Genomic DNA, 18,599 nt, shown 5'->3' with positions numbered 1-18,599 from the left:
AACCCAAAAAGAAAATTATAGATAACCACGCATTTTTCAGAAAATAATTATATAATAATCATTATTAAGCCATTATTATGCTTCAGTTTGGAAACAATGCCATGTATTGTTTTGTATTTTAAAGCTTTTTTGAATTATTGTAAGTTGCTTAATCATCTTTGAAAAATATGTGATTACCCCAATTTTCTTTTTGGATTCCAGTGGCCCTTGCTAAGATCTGTAAATCTTAATGGAACGAAACCACCTCTGCATAAGGAAGCACCATCCTTATTTAAACAGCAATTCAGTACTTTAAAGTTTTGAGTCAAAATCTTCATATTGAGCTATGTAGTAGGTAATACACACAGCTGTGACACACTTGTAACTTCCTTTAAGCATAAAATTAATCTACAGCGGAACTTAAAATCACCCATAGCATCAAGAGCATCCTACCATTAAAAAGAAATACAAGTATGAAGGGGTGGTTTAAATAATGTTCTTTCTAAAGATATGCTTATTTCAAAGTTTTGGTTGTACTTCATGAGTCTAATGCAAGCTGGCTTGGATATTTAATTTTTTTCATCAAAGAAAGCTGCCAAAAATAAAACATGACTACCAGCAGCAGCTAAATTTTAGTATAGTACCAGAGAAATAAAAATAAAATACGTAAGCCATTCTCTTAAGGATATGGAATTTCCAATACATGGGGAAGGCCAAATGAACGATCATGGAAAATTCAGGAGATGGGGGAGTATTTACCAATTGAAAACCATTTTGAATCCTTTCTTGTTTTTTCTTAGTTCCAAATAAGGTGGCTTTGTTGATTGGAAATGAGGATTACCAATGTGACCAGAACCTTGGGAAACTCTACCATCCCGTCAATGATGTCTGTGCCTTGACAGGCAGTCTTCTTAACATGGAAGGGTTTAAGGTGTGAGTTATTTTGCCTCTCCTAAGGGGGTTTAGAATTTCACCAGCGCGAATTGTGCCGCCTCATGGAGCAGAATCCTTTTTAATTAAAACTAAAATTCCCTGCCCCCCTAAAAGGTGCTGCTGGCTTATTGAGGCTGACAAGGTAGATCACAAATTTAAAATTATATGAAATACTACTTCTCCCAGCAGACTGCAACTCTAACTTAAGCCTAGTTTTCATATGTCGGGAAAATCTCAGATGATCGGGGATTTCACTGTTTACAGACTGTCCCAGACTTTCCCAACTAATGAAAACTGGAAATCGTAGACATCAACGATCATCTGGGGTGGTCGCAGACAAATCGGGAAAATCAGGAGTGTTTCAATTTTCATGACACGTCCCAGATTTCTGCGATGGCTGGTGATCACTCCCAAGATATAAAAACTCAAATTTGTACTGTCAGGGAGGTTGGCAACAGTTTTAGCTCGTTACCAATCCTCTAAATTGCTTTGACAAATGAAAATGGCGTCTGTCACCTATCAATACCTCAAATTTCCCAATTATTTCTTAACAAAATCTGGGACGGTCAGGAAACAGTGAAATCACCGATCGTACATGGGACTTTCTGACATACATGTATGAAAACTAGGCTTTACAGTAATATTGTCTTCACCATCTTCAGTTTAATGGTTGAGATCTTTCTTCAAATGCAACATGTGATGGCCTTTTCTGGATAATTTGTGCAGTGATATATTTTGTAATACCATGTGATGTTCTGTTTTCGTACAAGGTTACAATTCACAGATCACTGTAGTGCTTTAAATGCTACCAGGGAACTGTCAGAACATTTGACTGTACTGTATGTCAACTTAAAGGATGTTTTGACCAGGATACTGTAAAAATGTGGAGGGATTGGTTTTTTGTTGTTGTTGTTGTTGTTGTTTTGTTTTGTTTTGTTTTTTTTAGTGATGTCTTTGGTTATCACTTCACATGATGAAGTTCCATTGAGTAAATAAACAACAACACTTTATTAAAAATACACAGTTACAAGGTGTTTATATACCTACCCGCAAATAGCTGAAGCTAGTCGAGGCGGGTAGGTATGTTTATACTTAACTAATTACAAATACATTTGGTGTTTACAACTGAATTGACTAAAATAAAAGTTAAATAAGTAGTAAACAAACAAGTGACCCAAGAAAAAGGGATTCGCTAGCTGATAGAAATTAAAGGATTGTTACGTATTCACAAGCTTTTCATTATTTCAAGAATTGAAGAAGGTTGGAAAGTTACCAGTCACACAATGTTGTGAGTGTCACAGCCTAAGTACACTGTACTGGGAAGAGTAACTGTGTAGTATGCACCCCATTTATGGGATTGCTGTTTTTGCAGGTAGTTTCACTAGTCAACCTGACCCTACAAGAAATGAAGGAAGCCCTTCGACAGTTCTGTAGACTTCTGGTTGAAGACACGTATGCTGTGTTCTACTTTGCTGGACACGGGTTTGAGTGTAGTGGTCATAGCTACCTGATGCCTGTAGATGCGACGGACGAGTACCATCCCCATGAAAATATGGCTTCCTCTGATGTGCTAAAAGCCATGCAAGAGACTAAAGCAAAGCTTAGTGTTGTGTTGCTGGATTGCTGCAGATCAGAGTAAGTGGGCCAAGGGGGGAGGGGGGTGGAGGGGGTGCTCAATAAGAGTTAATATGTGCAACCTCCCCCCCAAGGGGTTCAATCTCATCCCCTTTATTTGAAATCACATACATAAAATTAAAAACTGTATGCCTCCTTATACCTTCATTCAAAATGGTGGTACGCAGAAGACCCGGGAACTTGCTGCAAAAATACTCCATGAGAGAACTTGAATGCTTGTCTCTACTGGGGCTTAAAGGATTAATAGTTATCTGTACTCTGTTCTTGTTTTAGAGCTAATCGTGATCCCAGCCAGAATGTGCTGTTATTGCAGGGTGGTGATGTACATGACATAAAAAAGCCCAACGTTGTGCTAGCGTTTGCATGGTAAGCTTGCAAACTTTCTTGTACTCTTGAAAGGGGAACAATGGAATTCTCTCATCATCTCTAAATATATAATAACTCAAATTCAGCTTTTGTTCAGCGTCATATGAATGGAGAGTCACTTGTTGGCTACTGGGATAGTAGGAAGAACCCGGGGAGGGGGAGGGGAGGCTCTGCCCCAAGGTCCAAATCCTTTCCCTTTTATATCCCATTTTTGTCAGGAAAGGTGACCCTTTCACATACATGTACTGTACCTTCCATAGGACATGGTACCGCTTTCATATACCTAAAGTAGAAATACTCTGTTTTCGTTTGGTCCTTTCAAATACCTAAATGGCAGTTTTCCTACCCTTTTCAATGCTTCAGCTTGTGAAATCCTTACCCCTTTTATATACCTCCATCCAGAAAAAGGTATCCCTTTCTGTCGCAGCCTGCCCGTATATTCCATTATAGGGAGTAACCCAACCCCAACCAGAGGAAGAGAGACCGTGGGTGAAATTAGCAGGAAGAGATGTCACTAAGAGCCTGGGCCCAGTTGTTCAAAGCTCGGTTAAACTAATCCTGGATTGACGTGAACTTTGTTTCTAGTTTAATGACTAATGATCAGTATAGGTTCAGCCGAATATTTTTGTCCCTCAGTTTTGACTTAGACTTTTCTTTAGCATGAGCTTGAAATAAGCTTTCAAAAACCACTTTTAATGAGCGAGGTGAAAACCTTGGTTAACTTTTCATCGTGGACTAGCGTTTATCGACTTTCGAACAACCCGGCCCTGGATACTATCGAATTCACCATCTGAAGCAGATCTTATCACCAGCTCAAATTTCAACGGAACACAAATACTTGAGGCTAATTCTAAAGGTGCACAGCCTCAAAGAACCGGGAGTAATTTCATACATGTCAAAAGTCTTTCTATACTTCCAAATTGCAGCTGTCCACAGTCGTGTGTCTTTGAATGTCAAAACGAGAATAATGGCTTCTTTGCCAAGCACCTTCTGGAGAATCTGTCGGATGAACACAGAAACAAATGCATTGAAGAAGTTCTACTTAATGTTAGCAGTGGTAAGTCCATTTTTTGTACAATATACTACACTGTATAATTATTTTATAGTATACACTGTTTTTCAACCCCTTGGTTATGTGGGTGGGTACCAGTGATGTATTTAGGAGGAGCCAAGCCCCCTCTCTCAGCTCTTTGTCACATAAAATGGTGCCTAAAAGATCCAAATTCTACAAATTGTGAATCATTTTCTATCCATCCCCCTCTCTTTCTCTCTTTCATTTTTTGCTTTGAACCCTACCTTAATCCGGGCTTAATGAACCTTATGTAAGGTTTTAGCTTTGCCGTTCGAATGGGATTGGTTGGAATATGCCTAAAGAAACACCTGGAATAATGAAATCTCCTGAAAGCGACCAAACGTTGTGGGATCAGTCATAATCTGTGAGAGGAGAAGTGAGTCTAGTGTGGGATTTATGCCCCTGGGCCAGGAGTCTTATTTTTTGTCAGGCCTTGGAGGGATGTCGTGGGGGAGGGGTGTGAGAGAGGGAGGGCTAATTTTACCATAGAAACATAGAACCAATGTGCTGCGCATTACATGCAATGCCATTTTTCCGTCGCTTTTTTAGATGAGTGGGAGAAGGGTTAACAGAGAAGGGACTTGTACGGTAACTGTGTTTTCATTTCATTTATGCAAGGAGTCTCGTTATTGGAACTTATCGTTCTGTGAGTTCTCTCCTGTCAGAGGTTTCTTCTTGTTTTTTTTTTCTCCTCTGCTGAAGTTTATAAATAAATAAATAAAAATCTGAATTTGCGATTTGCCTTGGGACAAAGTAAAGCCTCAGAAATGTTTTGCATTGTATTTCTAAAAAAAATAATATTAATAGCTCCCTTCAAGATGCCCAAAGAAAGCCGAAGAATCTCAGAACGCGCAAAGTGAAAATGGTCAAATAAGTAAAATAATATAAAAAAAAATTTCGCAGATATCTACAAGCGGCAAAATAATTTCAGTTGGTCATTGCTTTTATGTATTTGGTGGCTCCTAAAAGAGCCGTTTTGTTTAATGGAAGAGTTGATCACTTCACTTCTTGGGTTTCTTGGCGGCCGGCTTCTTGGCGGGCTTTTTGGCCGCGGGTTTCTTCGCTGCTGGCTTCTTGGCCGCTTTCTTGGCTGCCGGCTTTTTAGCTGCTGGCTTCTTCGCTGCTGGCTTTTTGGCCGCCGGTTTCTTTGCTGCTGGTTTTTTGGCAGCGGGTTTCTTTGCTGCAGGCTTCTTCTTCTTAGCTGCTTTCTTGGCGGCAGGCTTCTTTGGTTTGGCCGCGGGCTTCTTCTTAGCCGCTGGCTTCTTCTTCGGTTTCTTCTCCTTCTTTTCCACCTTGGGAAGCTTGAAGGAGCCTGAAGCACCAACACCCTTGGTGTGCACAATTTTTCCACTGGCAGCAGCTCTTTTCAGGGCCAACTTCAGGTGCGAACCGACCTCACCAACCTTGTAGTTGGCTTTGATGTACTTCTCGATGGCTTGGCGGGAAGAACCATTTCGCTCCTTCAGTGCCGAAATGGCAGCTTTGATCATGTCAAAGTACGGTGGATGATCGGCTGGCTTTTTAGGCTTGGCAGGTGCCTTCTTTTTAGCCGGAGATTTCGCTGCTGGCGCTGGGTCAGTCATAGTTCAAGCTTTGATGTACCTTCAAGAGAATTGAAGACTCGAATGCCCGCGCTAAATGTTGCGCACAAAGTAAATGCTTGTGATGCGGACCGCCGAGGAAACAACCATACAAAAAATGGCGCACGCTAATATCGTTCGTAACTGTGCTAGTTCACTCGGCATTTTCCCCGAGAAAATGCCAAAATAAACACAGTGTTTCGCTTTCATCCTCAGAATTTGAAAGTTTACCTATTTGGCAAATAGCGAATGAAAATATAATGGAGAAAAGACCAGTGACGATTGGATTTTTAAGCTTTTTGTTTCATGAAGTTGTGAGATTCATAAAACCTTCTTGTCTTTCCAGTGAAATAACTTCTCTCCCGAGCGTGTTACTTCGCAATATCGATAGTAGAAAGTAAGGTTAACTCTTATACCTTTAGTCTTTGTGCGAAAATTTAGATGTCCACCAAATTTCTCTTGTCCTTGCTTGTCTGTAGTTGACACAAGAAAGACAAATCCACGAGGACGCCATTTGTAAAAGCAAAGAGCGAAATCTCCACTGCTTTAAAACAAATTCATTTCTGACCAAGAAGGTTTTCACTTTTCTTGTGTAAGAAATAAAGAAAAAAAAAAACAGAAAAATTTTGGAGATCTGATGGCTTCTTGGGGATCATAGTAACGGTTTAGGCATTATGATTTGCTGATCAATTTTTTTCTTTATCGACCAGTGTAAATTGTGACAACGCGCTTGGATTTCTACAATACTAACACAGCCAAATCATATTGATCCCAACAGAATTATCAGTGATCAACCGAATTTTTTTTTGGTCCTTAAGCTACTTTTCCTACAAACTTTCTTTCACACTCGGCTAGGAAGCTTATTTTATAGTATATGATGATCTTTGTATCTATGATCAAAATTTTGGGACGAGCGACCATGACCCAATTTACATAATTTTTGCGCCAAAATTTAGTGCTTCATTTCTTCACCGCAAATCCACTTCCAAATTGCATTCAATGGGAGAAAAACGACACATTTTATTATATCTGATCTTACCAGTGTTGTGAAACCAACCAACAAAGAAAAAGAAGATTTACAAGCGTTCAAGAAGGTTCAAACTATGGCTCTTCGCGTGCCCGCCAAAAAGCGCGTGTGCTGGATTCGCTCGGCTACTCGGTTATTGGCTTTGAATCTGTTCATGTTTTTTTTTAACTGCACACTAACACTCTGCTCTCATTACACTGTGGACAATTTAATGCTCTCACTACACTCACAACTTTGCTTTCATTACGCTTATTATCACCCTTCGATCTTCGAGCGAGGGGTTGTTCTATGAACTCAAAAGCAATCTTGCTCTCATTTCAGCTCTCATGTGCTGTCTTCAAATCTCCTGCGCTATCATTGACTTTGAATCTAACAGTTTCCCTCTCGTTTCAAAATCAACACTCGCGCGCTATCAAAAAGGAAAATAAAACGCCAGATCGATCTTTGGTTACAAATTATCTTTAAGATCGAAGAGATTAGATTCTGGTGCGCCAACTGTCAACAAAACTCTTCGAGTTTGAATCTCCTTAGTATGGCAATTACTTCACAATTTGAGAACTCGGACTCGGAGTATCATTTATTCACCGTACCCGGCTTCAAATTTAAGTTCACATTTCTTTGACGACACTCGTACGCTTTCTTCGGATTTCATGTTTATATTCCGTCTGCGGCGCAGGCTAGCGCTTACGTGTACACTGAATTTGAAAATTCATCCGAACCCATTAACCGAAGTTTGGGGTTGCAACGAGAAAATAGCGCGCGAGGGAAAATTGTGAGCGCCAAAACGAATGATGGGCGGCTTTCATCTAAGCTCATATGCGTTTTCAAATTTTCGTGAAAAGCTTGGACACTCTTGGGACAAGGAATTGAGGTTTATAATATTGGAGCGTGCTCATCGCAGAGCTTAAACTATTGATTTGCCTATTTATTATGAGGTCAAAATGATTCAAAGACATCGTGTTTGTAGTAGTCTAGAGTCGAGGTCAATTAGAATTAGAAATGTTTACGTTGGATATTGGTGTAATAATGTTGGTCATTGCTTTTATTGATTTGGTGGCTCCTAAAGGAGCCGTTGGTTTTGTGAAGATGCGATCCACTTATGCTCGTTCTCCGCGGATTCGGCGGGCCAACTGAATGTCCTTGGGCATGATGGTGACACGCTTGGCGTGGATGGCGCACAAGTTGGTGTCCTCAAACAGACCAACGAGGTAAGCCTCGCTAGCCTCCTGAAGAGCCATCACAGCGGAGCTCTGGAAACGCAGATCGGTCTTGAAATCCTGAGCGATTTCTCGCACAAGACGCTGGAAGGGCAGCTTGCGGATCAACAGCTCGGTAGATTTCTGGTAACGACGGATCTCACGAAGAGCGACTGTTCCAGGCCTGTAACGATGAGGTTTCTTGACTCCACCGGTGGCAGGCGCGCTCTTACGAGCGGCCTTTGTGGCGAGCTGTTTTCGTGGAGCTTTTCCACCAGTTGATTTACGAGCAGTTTGCTTTGTACGTGCCATCTTTACTAAAAACTTGAAAGACAACGGATAATTCAGGGCAATAATCATGCAATCATTTTATACCTAGCGGGCTTCTTTCTGATTGGTTATAAATCGAGGGATTTGATTGGTTGGTTGAAAACTGTGAAGATTATTTCACGGTTCTTTGACCGTATTTCGATCCGAGGATGAAGTGAAGCTCTGTTCAGTGTATAAGAGATGATTATTTTGAGATCAGAACCCTGAAAGAATTAAGAAGGTTAAAAACAGTTCAAATTGAGTGCTAATATCGAACGTTCTTTTTTTTTAAGGTCATTTTTTCGTTCACACAACACACCGATCACTCGTGTGTTTTGAATGACACAGACATATGCTAATAATTAACTTGACCCTTGACTCTGTTGTCTTTACCAGCCAATAAAAATTAACCTGGTTTTGTTTTCCGAGAGGTCATTCTTGGCCATATAAAAGCAAAGAAACTGCACCGATTTGATTATAACTCAATTTTACGAGTAGCAATCAACATGTCTGGTCGCGGTAAAGGAGGCAAAGGTCTAGGGAAAGGAGGCGCCAAGCGTCACCGAAAAATCCTTCGGGACAACATCCAAGGCATCACCAAGCCAGCCATCCGTCGTCTTGCTCGCCGTGGCGGTGTCAAGCGAATCTCTGGCCTGATCTACGAGGAGACTCGTGGTGTTCTCAAAGTTTTCCTTGAGAATGTGATCCGTGATGCTGTGACATACACCGAGCACGCCAAGAGGAAGACTGTGACAGCCATGGATGTGGTGTACGCTCTCAAACGCCAGGGACGTACTCTGTACGGATTTGGCGGTTAGATTGCGCTGCCGACAAAAAACAACGGCTCCTTTAGGAGCCACCAAATCTGACAAAAGTCATGACCAATAAAATGTAGACATTACTTTCATGTTTTCAAAATTATTGTATTAGAAAATGAGTATGTTAGTGCTAATATTTTGCAAAAGTTTGTCCATGCGAACATACTGTGAGGTCGATGAATTTCCGAATCAAAATAAAAAGCGAAAGCACCCAGCGCGAACCGGCGAGCGGGCGATGGTTTACACCCGTTGCATTCACAGGATGCGCGCAAAAGCCAGAAGGGACATGGAGCGATATGTATTCGCACAAGGGCCACATTCGTATTTTTTAATCTTTCTTTCTTCAGTGCCTTCCAATCTGGCGAACATATCATACGACTTGCGCGCATGGTTCAAAGATTTGAACTGAGTACAATCGCGCTCTGCAGACTCGGCGCTTGCTACGCAGCCTGAAGTGAAATTTGCTTTTTAGTGAGCGCGCATAGACTTCTAGCAGTGTCTTTATTGAAAATCGAAGGGTCTAGCTAAGTAGACGGAAATTAATACGGACTGACTTTGACTCTGCCTGGTGAGACAACTGGCACGTTAACCGGAGATCGACTAGCTTGCTTCCTAGACCATCAAAAAACGGAATCCTGGTAGTTTAGAAAAATTTAGAAGAATGTTTGATTTTGGCGCACTTTCTTTGCAATGTAACTGATCCGTTTCGAACCGTTAATTCGCGCGCAAATTCAAAAGTTTGAACCCGTTAACGATATGCAAACAATTGCGCGGCAAGCCTTTCTATCGCAATTCCGGCTCTAAACAAAAAACTCATGAAATGTCAGAATATTTGATTTGGCGCACTTTCTTTGCAATGTAAATGATTCGTGTAGAGCCGTTACATGTAATTCGCGCGCATAATATGCAAACATTCGCCTAGCAAGCCTTTCTTTTCCAAGTGCTCAATTTCGGCTCCGCCGCTCCTTTCAGAAGATATGTAAAAAAAACTTGTAAAATCTCGGGTAGTTACGTATAAAAAAATTCATATGCACAAAACTTATATATCCCCTGAGAACGAATACTGACCAGTCGAATTTACTCCGAAGTTCATGTATTGAATAGAATTTTGCGAAATATTGTAAAGGATATGCCTTTCTTATTTTATAGAAACAGTGACTGGACCGGTCGGTCTCTTTTAGAGTGATATTCTCGATTTTGTCTGTGATCCCACAGAAGCAAATGTTGGTCATGACTTTATTAACATTTGGTGGCTCCTAAAGGAACCGTTTTTTGTCTTGAGGTTTAAAGCTGTTTAAGCTTTTGGCTTCTTCTCCGTCTTCTTGGGCAGAAGTACAGCCTGGATATTGGGAAGAACACCTCCCTGTGCGATGGTGACACCAGCGAGCAGTTTGTTCAACTCCTCGTCATTGCGCACAGCCAGCTGAAGATGACGGGGGATGATTCTTGTTTTCTTGTTGTCACGAGCAGCGTTGCCCGCCAACTCGAGGATTTCAGCGCTCAAATACTCGAGCACAGCTGCCAAGTATACTGGAGCACCAGCGCCAACACGCTCGGCATAGTTGCCTTTGCGAAGAAGACGGTGGATTCGACCAACGGGGAACTGAAGCCCTGCTCGGGATGAGCGCGTCTTGGACTTAGTGCCCTTTGCCTTTCCTTTACCACGACCAGACATGTTTTCAAAAATAGATTTCAGCAAATAATGCGAATGAATGTAAGACTTCAGCGGGTATCACAATTTATACGCACCAAAGGATATGGCTCGGATCAAAATGCACCAATCAAATTTTAGAAATCCTAAGTGTTATTGATTGACGATGACATATGAGATAAGTAAAGTTGACCTTTGTTCAACCTACATAGCAATAACCAATAAAACATCGAAGATTTCGATCCGTATGTTAATTGATCCCCTGGCGATTTTGTTATAAATACAATATTCTTCACGCGACGCACATCATATCCATTCTGATCTACAGACATGGCACCCAAAGTTGCAGGAAAGAAAGGCGAGAAGAGAGCCGGAAAGGCAAAGGCCGGGGCTGAAGGAAAGAAGAAGAGAAGGGGAAAGAGAAAGGAAAGCTATGCTATCTACATCTACAAGGTGTTGAAGCAAGTTCACCCTGACACTGGTATCTCCAGCAAAGCCATGGGCATCATGAACTCGTTCGTGAACGACATCTTCGAGCGCATCGCCACCGAAGCTTCCCGCCTGGCTCACTACAACAAGAAATCAACCATCAGCTCACGCGAGATCCAGACCGCCATCAGGCTGCTTCTGCCCGGTGAACTGGCCAAACACGCCGTTAGTGAAGGAACCAAGGCTGTGACCAAGTACACCAGCAGCAAGTAAACTCTTTTGAGTTTACCGCCAAAACCAACGGCTCCTTTAGGAGCCACCAAATGTTACTAAAGTCATGACCAACACAATTGTATTAAGTTATTTCCCCTACTGTCGTGCCTTCACATCGTGTTACCCAGTGTATTTATGAAAGAAAAAATGAATCCAGCGAAATCGTTTTTCGTTTCCCCGCCGAAACTGAGACCAATAGCCGTAACGGCCACCGAATATTATCTCTTCTGTCTCTGATGCCATTTCGTTTCCGTTTCTTTTATACTTGGCTGGGAACTTTAGACTGCAAAACAGTGTATTCTTTTCTCTCTTGAAGTTGAAATTCACACAAGGAGACCCGCAACGCAGAAAGCGCGAATTCACGAGGCGCCAAATTGAAAGCGTGGGTTCTCGCGCGTTACACTCACACGCTCGTAGTGTCTCTCCCGACTTTTCAGAACGCAATGCTCTTGCAGGAAACTAATAACTTAGTGCTACTTGAAATCTTGCAGCTTTACCTGAGCCGATTAACCTAAGCAAATGCAACAGAGCTAGCGTATTAACAGTCTACGCTGTCAAACGGCTCTAAACAATACTGGGAGAATATTAAAGAAAACCTCCATTTAGTAAATTTGATTTTTCAAATCAAAAGGTCAACATCATTCAGCAGAGTGGTCTTATCACATTTTGATCAAAAGGGGAAAAATCTCAAAAACGTACTCTGGAGAGCTCTATTCTGAACTCTAAGGTACATTTAGCGACAGGCTGGAGTCGTGTTTGGCCTATCACTTTTTAAACACCTAAAAATGTAGTGTTGAAGACATATAGCTTCCTTGTCACCTTCAGCTGCCTCATTTCTATTCAGTCGCGCTTTCGCTTTCGCGGTTACCGTTTTGACGTTTGTATTTCGCCAATTTCCGCGCGGTCAAACAGCGAAACAGACACAAAACCCCACGGGTTACAATACCCAGGGTGTGGCTCGCGCGCTCGGCCAGTGGTCGTCTTAAAGAGTTGGCGTTATCCACCGGCCTAGGTCGGTCCGTATTGGGAAAAATTGTGTGCCTGTATTAAGTACGGCCCTCGGCCGCGCAGAATCGGAGTAGCGCGCAGCAATATAAGAAGATGGACGACACTAAAAAAGTCACACAAACAATTACAGGGTTTTATTCTAAGGCGCGGCTTTGCGGGATTTCTGCAATTCGAAAAAAAATGTCGCCTAAGATTTAAGTTGACGCGGCAAATGGGGCGCACAAAACTGTGCCCAAGGATAAGTCCTTATTTTCTGAAATAAAGTATTCGAAAACATCACTGACGATAAGATTGATATGACTGCCGCTCTATACTTCGAAATTAATAGCCTCTCACTGTCTCAATTGCGTTAGTTTCTCGTCTTCGTTTGTTTCTGTGTTTATATTCTGCACTTTCTTGAGTTGCTTCTCAATAGACTGTACAAGTAAGTTCAAATATGTTTTTTGGGGCCCTATTCTTGAAAAATGGCCCCCTAAAATTAAAGAAGGGGGCCCACTGGGCCCTCATTGGCCAATTTCTAGAATAAACCCTGAATTATAGTAGATCTCTCATTGTTTTGTGTTTAATGGTGCCTGAAGTGTTTGAATTAGGGGCCCTTCGGATCTGGTGCAGTGAAATAGAGCTTGAGGGCTTATTAGTGTGGATTGTCAGTAAATTGAATCCCCTATTAATTTTTTACTGTTGTGAACCGTATTCTCTATTTACTTTTTCTAGGTATAGACAGAGAGAATTTGGAAGACCCGCTTACAAATCAGAAACAAGTTGTGAACAGGATAACCACGCTAGTGAAACCCATGTGCCTGTGGTGTCCTGTGGACAGCAGTTTAATGAATCCAGCCACTGCAGCGGCAACTGAACAGTGGCAATCTGCTCACGGTAAGTTGTGGACTACTTCCTGCAGGATTTTCAATTCCCCAATTCAGAAACATTGAGAAGTCTGGTACGAGTAAATGATTGTGGGAACTACTGGGTAGACGGATGTACATCACGCCGACGAAAAATGCACTTCATTTTAGGCATTTTCTCGGGGTAGCGTCGCTCTTGTTAAATAGTTTTCATACAACTGACTGCCAAGAAATGCCGCGGCTTCCTTAGGCCATTTCCGAGTTGCTTTGAACCTCATTATGAAAGCGAGGCTAAATGCAACTTAGCCTCGCTTTCCGGCATAATGAGGTTCCCTGCAACTCGGAAATGGTCTATTCCCTATCCATCTGTCTGCCCAAACGATCCCATAAACCCTCACTCGTACCAGTCTCCCCATAGTTTCTGAAGTGGAGAATAGGCCATTTCCGAGTTGCTTTGAACCTCATTATGAAAGCGAGGCTTCGTGCATAGATTTCATTACGAGAAGTAGTTTTCATTCACATGTAAACAAAACTAATTTTCACATGAAAAGCTTTGCACTTAGCGTCACTTTCATAATGAGGTACAAAGCGACTAGGTAATGGCCTTTTGACAGTCCAACGTTATCGTAAGTTTCCTTTAATCCTCCGAAAAAATATACACAAAACTGTTTAAAACACGTACAGCGTGTTTTGGCAAATCGGAACAAGCCTGCCGTTTACTAAACCAATCACGGACAAAACCTATTTTCTGCACTTGAGGCTGTTCCATGTTTTCCCACACTTGGCAGCTGTTGTGTTTTCCCGCGCTTTGCATCTCAGTGTTATGCCTTTTCCCGCGATTTGCATCTGTTTTGCCTTTTCCCGCGCTTGGTACCGATTGCATATTTCCCCCGTTTGGCATCCGTTCCATGTTTTCCCGCTTTTCGCACTGGTTGCAGTCGTTGCATCAGTTTGACCACAACCATCAGAAAATTAAAACCGCTATGCTATATTTTCATCGTAATGTATTTGCTAAGAGACTTTCCATTTTCACAAACTAACCCTATTACTGGGCCGTGTTTAAAAAAAATTCCCTCGCATATACATGTAGACAACAGAATATTGTCAAAGTTAACCTGTTTGTTTTGCGTTTTATGTTTTTCGTGTAGAAATTCCCAACGAGCCAGTCACCGTCTTTCAAGACGATCACGACAGAATAAGGGTTGAGCTGAATTTTAACGCCGAAGTGTCAAACGTCCTTATTGTAAACGCTCGGGCACTAGGAGACGAGCAGTTGGGTTGTACAGTAACATTTGACATGAGTGGTGTAAGTAAGCTTATGGTTACAGCAGGTTTCAATACACCATATTTGTATTCTCGGTATTGAACTAAAATGATCTATCTTGCAATGGAGGCTCTTGCTGGGGAGCCTCGTGTACAAGCTATTTCCAGTTCACTATACCGGGAATACAAATGCGGTCTGTCGACCCCGGCTGAGTTAACGTTATTCCCTCAAAATAACTAAGGCCCTGGTCAAACGGCGCACGGTAGTCGATGATAGTTTCAGAACTCATGTTTCCCTCTAACTATCATCAACTGTCATGCGCGTGGTGAAACAGAGAAAAATATCATCGCCGGGCTATCGTGATGAATTTGGACAGGTTCAAAGCGAATGATGGTTCAAAATAGTCGATGATAGTGTATGATAAGTTTTTGGTCAAACGAGAGAGCGTGCCTTAACTATCATCGACTATCATCCACTGTCATGCGCGTTGACCAGGGTTGGCATACATTGTTCAAGTCATATTTCTTGGCAGAAATGCACAGTATTTATGACTAGCATTGACCTTAAGTTACAAGTAATGGAGATGCTCGCGTTTTTAGTGATAATTTATGTTTATGAAGAGGAATTGTTCTAAAAATCTTTCAAAATAAAGAGCCGGATGATAGCCGAGCGAAAATAACGATATAAAAGGTAGGCCACCGTGCTCGTTTAGCAGAAAATGACCGTTTATGGATAGACTGTGAGGGAACAATTACGCTTGAGCCTTTGTGTAATGGCTACCATGAATAGAGCCTGACTTTTTCTCTCTCTTTGTGAACTGAAAAAACAGCGAAACTACGCTTCGGGCAAATGAGAAAGAGGTCACCATTGTTTCCGGCGTACTTTACACTTTAGTCAAATATGATAAGTGAGTCGGGCCCGAATCCTCTTGGAGACGTTTGAGAAACGCGCTTTGCTCTGGTCTTTGACAACAAGTTATTGTCCTTTGGCAATAGCTATTTGCTCTCTGCGCGCTGAGTGAGTACTGATTGAAGGCGAGTTGCCCGTCTCTGGCTAATAACTCTTCAGTCCTGGAAATCCTTCTTAAAATTAAACTAGTTGAGAAAGGTAACCCGAATTTAGAGGCAAAAAGGCAATTTTATTCTATATCCAACTGTATTAGGGCAGTGGTCTAAACTACTCTACTCGAACAAGGCCCCTCAAACCACAAAATAAATGGTGGTCTCTGCCTTCAACCCCTTCCTCAACTTCAAAAGATAGTGTCTTTATTGCATGGCCAACGCTCTATCCAGCAGTAAAAAATGACAATGAGATTCAAACCTCACTTTTCTTGTTAATCTAGCAATGCTAACTCTTGCTAGCTGAAAATTTCTGTGTCAACTCAAATGTTAAAGCCAATAAAATTTTGTCAGTAATGTTCATGACATAAGTGGTGTCTTCGATAACCCTCCTATCCCAGACAAGGTGGGACCTCTTCGAACAAAAGTGTTATGACCAGTTCCCTGAATGGGTAACTGCGACGTGCAGTGTTAGTAATACTCCGCCGCTTCATGCGACAGAAACAATTTACGCGCTGGTTATTAGGCTTAGAAGACAACCCAGCTGTAACTAATATATTTTGTTTAATCACCAGGTTGTCAGTGGCTGTAGAATCGGCACCGACAAAACTAAATGCAGACCAAACGAAGCTACGCTGAAAGTGAAAGACCTTCAACGACTCACGGTAAGGATCATTTCAATCTCTTGAACGTTTTCTCTACCAACAGGGCCACCCAACAGGTCATTTCGGTGGATATCTGTTTGGATGGCCTTAATCGGCTCAAGAATTCGAATCTAGTTGTGAAGAAAAGCTAAAGTTTTCTGCGACAAAATTTTTCAGCTTAAAATTTCGTAGCACTGAAGAACTAATTCCTTTTGTTTTATTTGTGCTTCTTCGCGTATTCCAATTCACTTAACTTGTACATAAACGGCAAACTACCCAGGAAGCAAATTGGTAGGCGTGGCGTTCGAATTAAGGAAGAAAAAATGAAAAATCCAACGTCTTGTGCTCACGTTCTCCACAAAACCTTGAATTTGGTCATTCCACGTTGTTGCTTTAAGGCTGGTTTCCATATGATCGCAGACGATCGTAGATCGCAGATCGCAAACAATGGCAGACGATCGCAGAAAAGGCTGTTTCCATATAATCGCAACAATCGCAGAGCCGACTGCAGGCATACGTTTTGGTCAGCGAAAATGTCAAATATATACGCGCGTGTAGGCTGAAAAGCAAACAACATCGCGAACGTGGAAGAGCGTTTCGATCGCAGATCGCAAAACTTCCATATGATGAGTCTATGATCGCACAATCGCAAATGATCGCAGAGGATCGCAGACGATCGCAGGAGATAGAACATGGTTCTATCTTCTGCGATCGTCTGATCGCAGAAGTATGTTTCCATATGATCGCAGACGATCGTAGACCTTATTGCGATCTGCGACCTGCGATCCGCGATCATATGGAAACCAGTTTTTACAGAGGACGGCAATGAAATGTACCAAAATTTAAAACGCACGTGCAGAGCGATTGTTTTTCCTTATTAAACCTATTGTTTTGCTGCGTTGTCATTGTCGTCGCCGTCGCCGTCGTCGTTGCTTAAGTTCCCTAGTTCCCTGAGCGATGGCAAAGTGAGCTGGTACTGCTTCTGACCTGCGAAGCGGATTCCAATAGACCCTTCTCCAAAATGGCGGACGAAAATTCAAATAAGTAAAAATTGAAAACGTATACCAGCACTAGAAAGAGCACTTTTACTATAGTAACCCTGCAAAGTTTCAGCATATCAGGTGTAATATCAGCTGAGAAAATGTAAGTTGAAAAATGACAAATTTACAGACGTTTGTATGACTGGGGGTATGGCGTATACCCCCAGTCATACAAACGTCTGTAAGTTTGTCAAATTTCATCTGACATTTCCTAAGCTGATATAACACCTAATATGCTGAAACTTTGCAAGGTTACTAAAGTAAAGGTGCTCTTTCCAGTGCTGGTATCAGTTTTTCATTCAGTTCAATTTTAACTCATTCAAATCTGTTGCCGCCATTTTGGAGAAAGGTATATTCGTGTTGTGTTCAGACGTTCGTCTTTTTTTTTTAAAGGGACCTTTAGTGTTAAAATTGACAGTCATGTACATGGTGAATGGTGACAGGATATGGAAAGAAGTGAGCTACACAATGGCAGAGAAACCTCTTTATGCCAAGCTGGTGACACGCTGGTGAAAGAACAGAACAGCGATGGAAAGAGAAACAAACTATTCACTCCAACTCCATTCTGGGTTTCGAAATCTACGAACAAGATTTCACTCGAGCAATCACGGTTCGAGTTATAAGGGTGCCTTTTCACCCTCGTAGTGTGCGAAAGGGTTGCGAATTTTCGAATTTTAGTATTTAAAGGGTAACAAAAATAGAAGGGTAGCAAACTCTGAGCAGAAAATTCCTGACAAGTATGTCACTGGCTGAAACCTTCGAGTGGAGCCTTCTCGCGTATGAAACTTTGTCGAGTATCAACCGGAAATTTCTTTCTTGTACTTGAGAGTACATCACATTAGGCTAACAGGACGGGCCTTTCCAAACGGTAAAAGTCAGTCGTTGTGTTCTAATGTGTTCAAAACACAAACATTAAGACCACAAGCCGGGAACTAATGTGAAAACGAGTTTAAATTCAACGCGTGGACAAAATTGGTACTGAAACGAGACCCAGAGCTTCAGCCGGGTCTCGCCGATTATTAGGGAGTTTTTAAAAACTCGTCTAGAAATTTTGCTCATCGTTCTGGCTCATCCTAGATGGATGTTGTGAAATTACACGGACCGTTCACACTTAGCTTGCATTTTGAATTAATCGTTGGAAGATCGGATCCAAATGATAAGTGTGAACGGTCCCTTAGACTTGATTACGTCTCGTCAACTTTTGTCTACTCTGTTCTCGCTTAACTGCCGGCTTGAGTGTAATATCTATGTAATATTCAGGAATGAATTGCTATTTATCTGGCTGTAAGGGTTATATATTCGTTTGATTAAAATTTCATGGGAATTGATTGTAACTAGAATGTGATGGCAATTGATTGTAATCAAATCTTCTTTTATGAGATGTAAATACCGTCATTACATCTATTTGTGGGAAAAATATATACAGGTTCTTATATTCTTGTGTAAATAAAATTTGTACATTAACTGTCAAA

General features: G+C 41.6%; 5 protein-coding genes and 1 pseudogene across 6 annotated transcripts in view; 3 read left to right on the top strand and 3 right to left on the bottom strand.

The window, feature by feature from the left end:
• Positions 1–18,599, top strand: part of LOC146456175 (mucosa-associated lymphoid tissue lymphoma translocation protein 1-like) — a 27,419-nt gene extending 8,820 nt beyond the window's left edge. For both annotated transcript variants that reach the window (XM_085093364.1, XM_085093363.1), the window contains 8 exons: positions 780–910; positions 2,285–2,547; positions 2,821–2,913; positions 3,840–3,970; positions 12,991–13,152; positions 14,270–14,427; positions 16,019–16,108; positions 17,521–18,599. In XM_085093364.1, the coding sequence (XP_084949490.1) occupies positions 780–910; positions 2,285–2,547; positions 2,821–2,913; positions 3,840–3,970; positions 12,991–13,152; positions 14,270–14,427; positions 16,019–16,108; positions 17,521–17,640 (1,148 nt within the window). In that variant the 3' untranslated portion in view covers positions 17,641–18,599. The remainder of the gene's footprint in view (positions 1–779; positions 911–2,284; positions 2,548–2,820; positions 2,914–3,839; positions 3,971–12,990; positions 13,153–14,269; positions 14,428–16,018; positions 16,109–17,520) is intronic.
• Positions 3,980–5,806, bottom strand: LOC146456180 (histone H5-like). The gene has a single exon (XM_085093381.1). The coding sequence runs from the start codon at positions 5,566–5,568 to the stop codon at positions 4,987–4,989; it is 582 nt and encodes a 193-aa protein (XP_084949507.1). The 5' UTR covers positions 5,569–5,806; the 3' UTR covers positions 3,980–4,986.
• LOC146456179 (histone H3-like) lies at positions 7,534–8,285 on the bottom strand. The gene has a single exon (XM_085093386.1). The coding sequence runs from the start codon at positions 8,146–8,148 to the stop codon at positions 7,690–7,692; it is 459 nt and encodes a 152-aa protein (XP_084949512.1). The 5' UTR covers positions 8,149–8,285; the 3' UTR covers positions 7,534–7,689.
• On the top strand, positions 8,478–9,000 carry LOC146456178 (histone H4). The gene has a single exon (XM_085093391.1). The coding sequence runs from the start codon at positions 8,604–8,606 to the stop codon at positions 8,913–8,915; it is 312 nt and encodes a 103-aa protein (XP_084949517.1). The 5' UTR covers positions 8,478–8,603; the 3' UTR covers positions 8,916–9,000.
• LOC146456177 (histone H2A pseudogene) lies at positions 9,752–10,638 on the bottom strand (annotated as a pseudogene).
• Positions 10,863–11,526, top strand: LOC146456176 (histone H2B.1). The gene has a single exon (XM_085093285.1). It carries the CDS (start codon positions 10,897–10,899, stop codon positions 11,266–11,268), a length of 372 nt encoding a protein of 123 aa, XP_084949411.1. The 5' UTR covers positions 10,863–10,896; the 3' UTR covers positions 11,269–11,526.

This window comes from Pavona decussata, unplaced genomic scaffold (genome assembly GCF_977016875.1).
Source record: "Pavona decussata unplaced genomic scaffold, jaPavDecu1.1 SCAFFOLD_260, whole genome shotgun sequence".
Taxonomy (NCBI): domain Eukaryota; kingdom Metazoa; phylum Cnidaria; class Anthozoa; order Scleractinia; family Agariciidae; genus Pavona; species Pavona decussata.
Note: the sequence above shows the minus strand (reverse complement) of the source record. Positions and strands in the feature narration are given on the sequence as shown.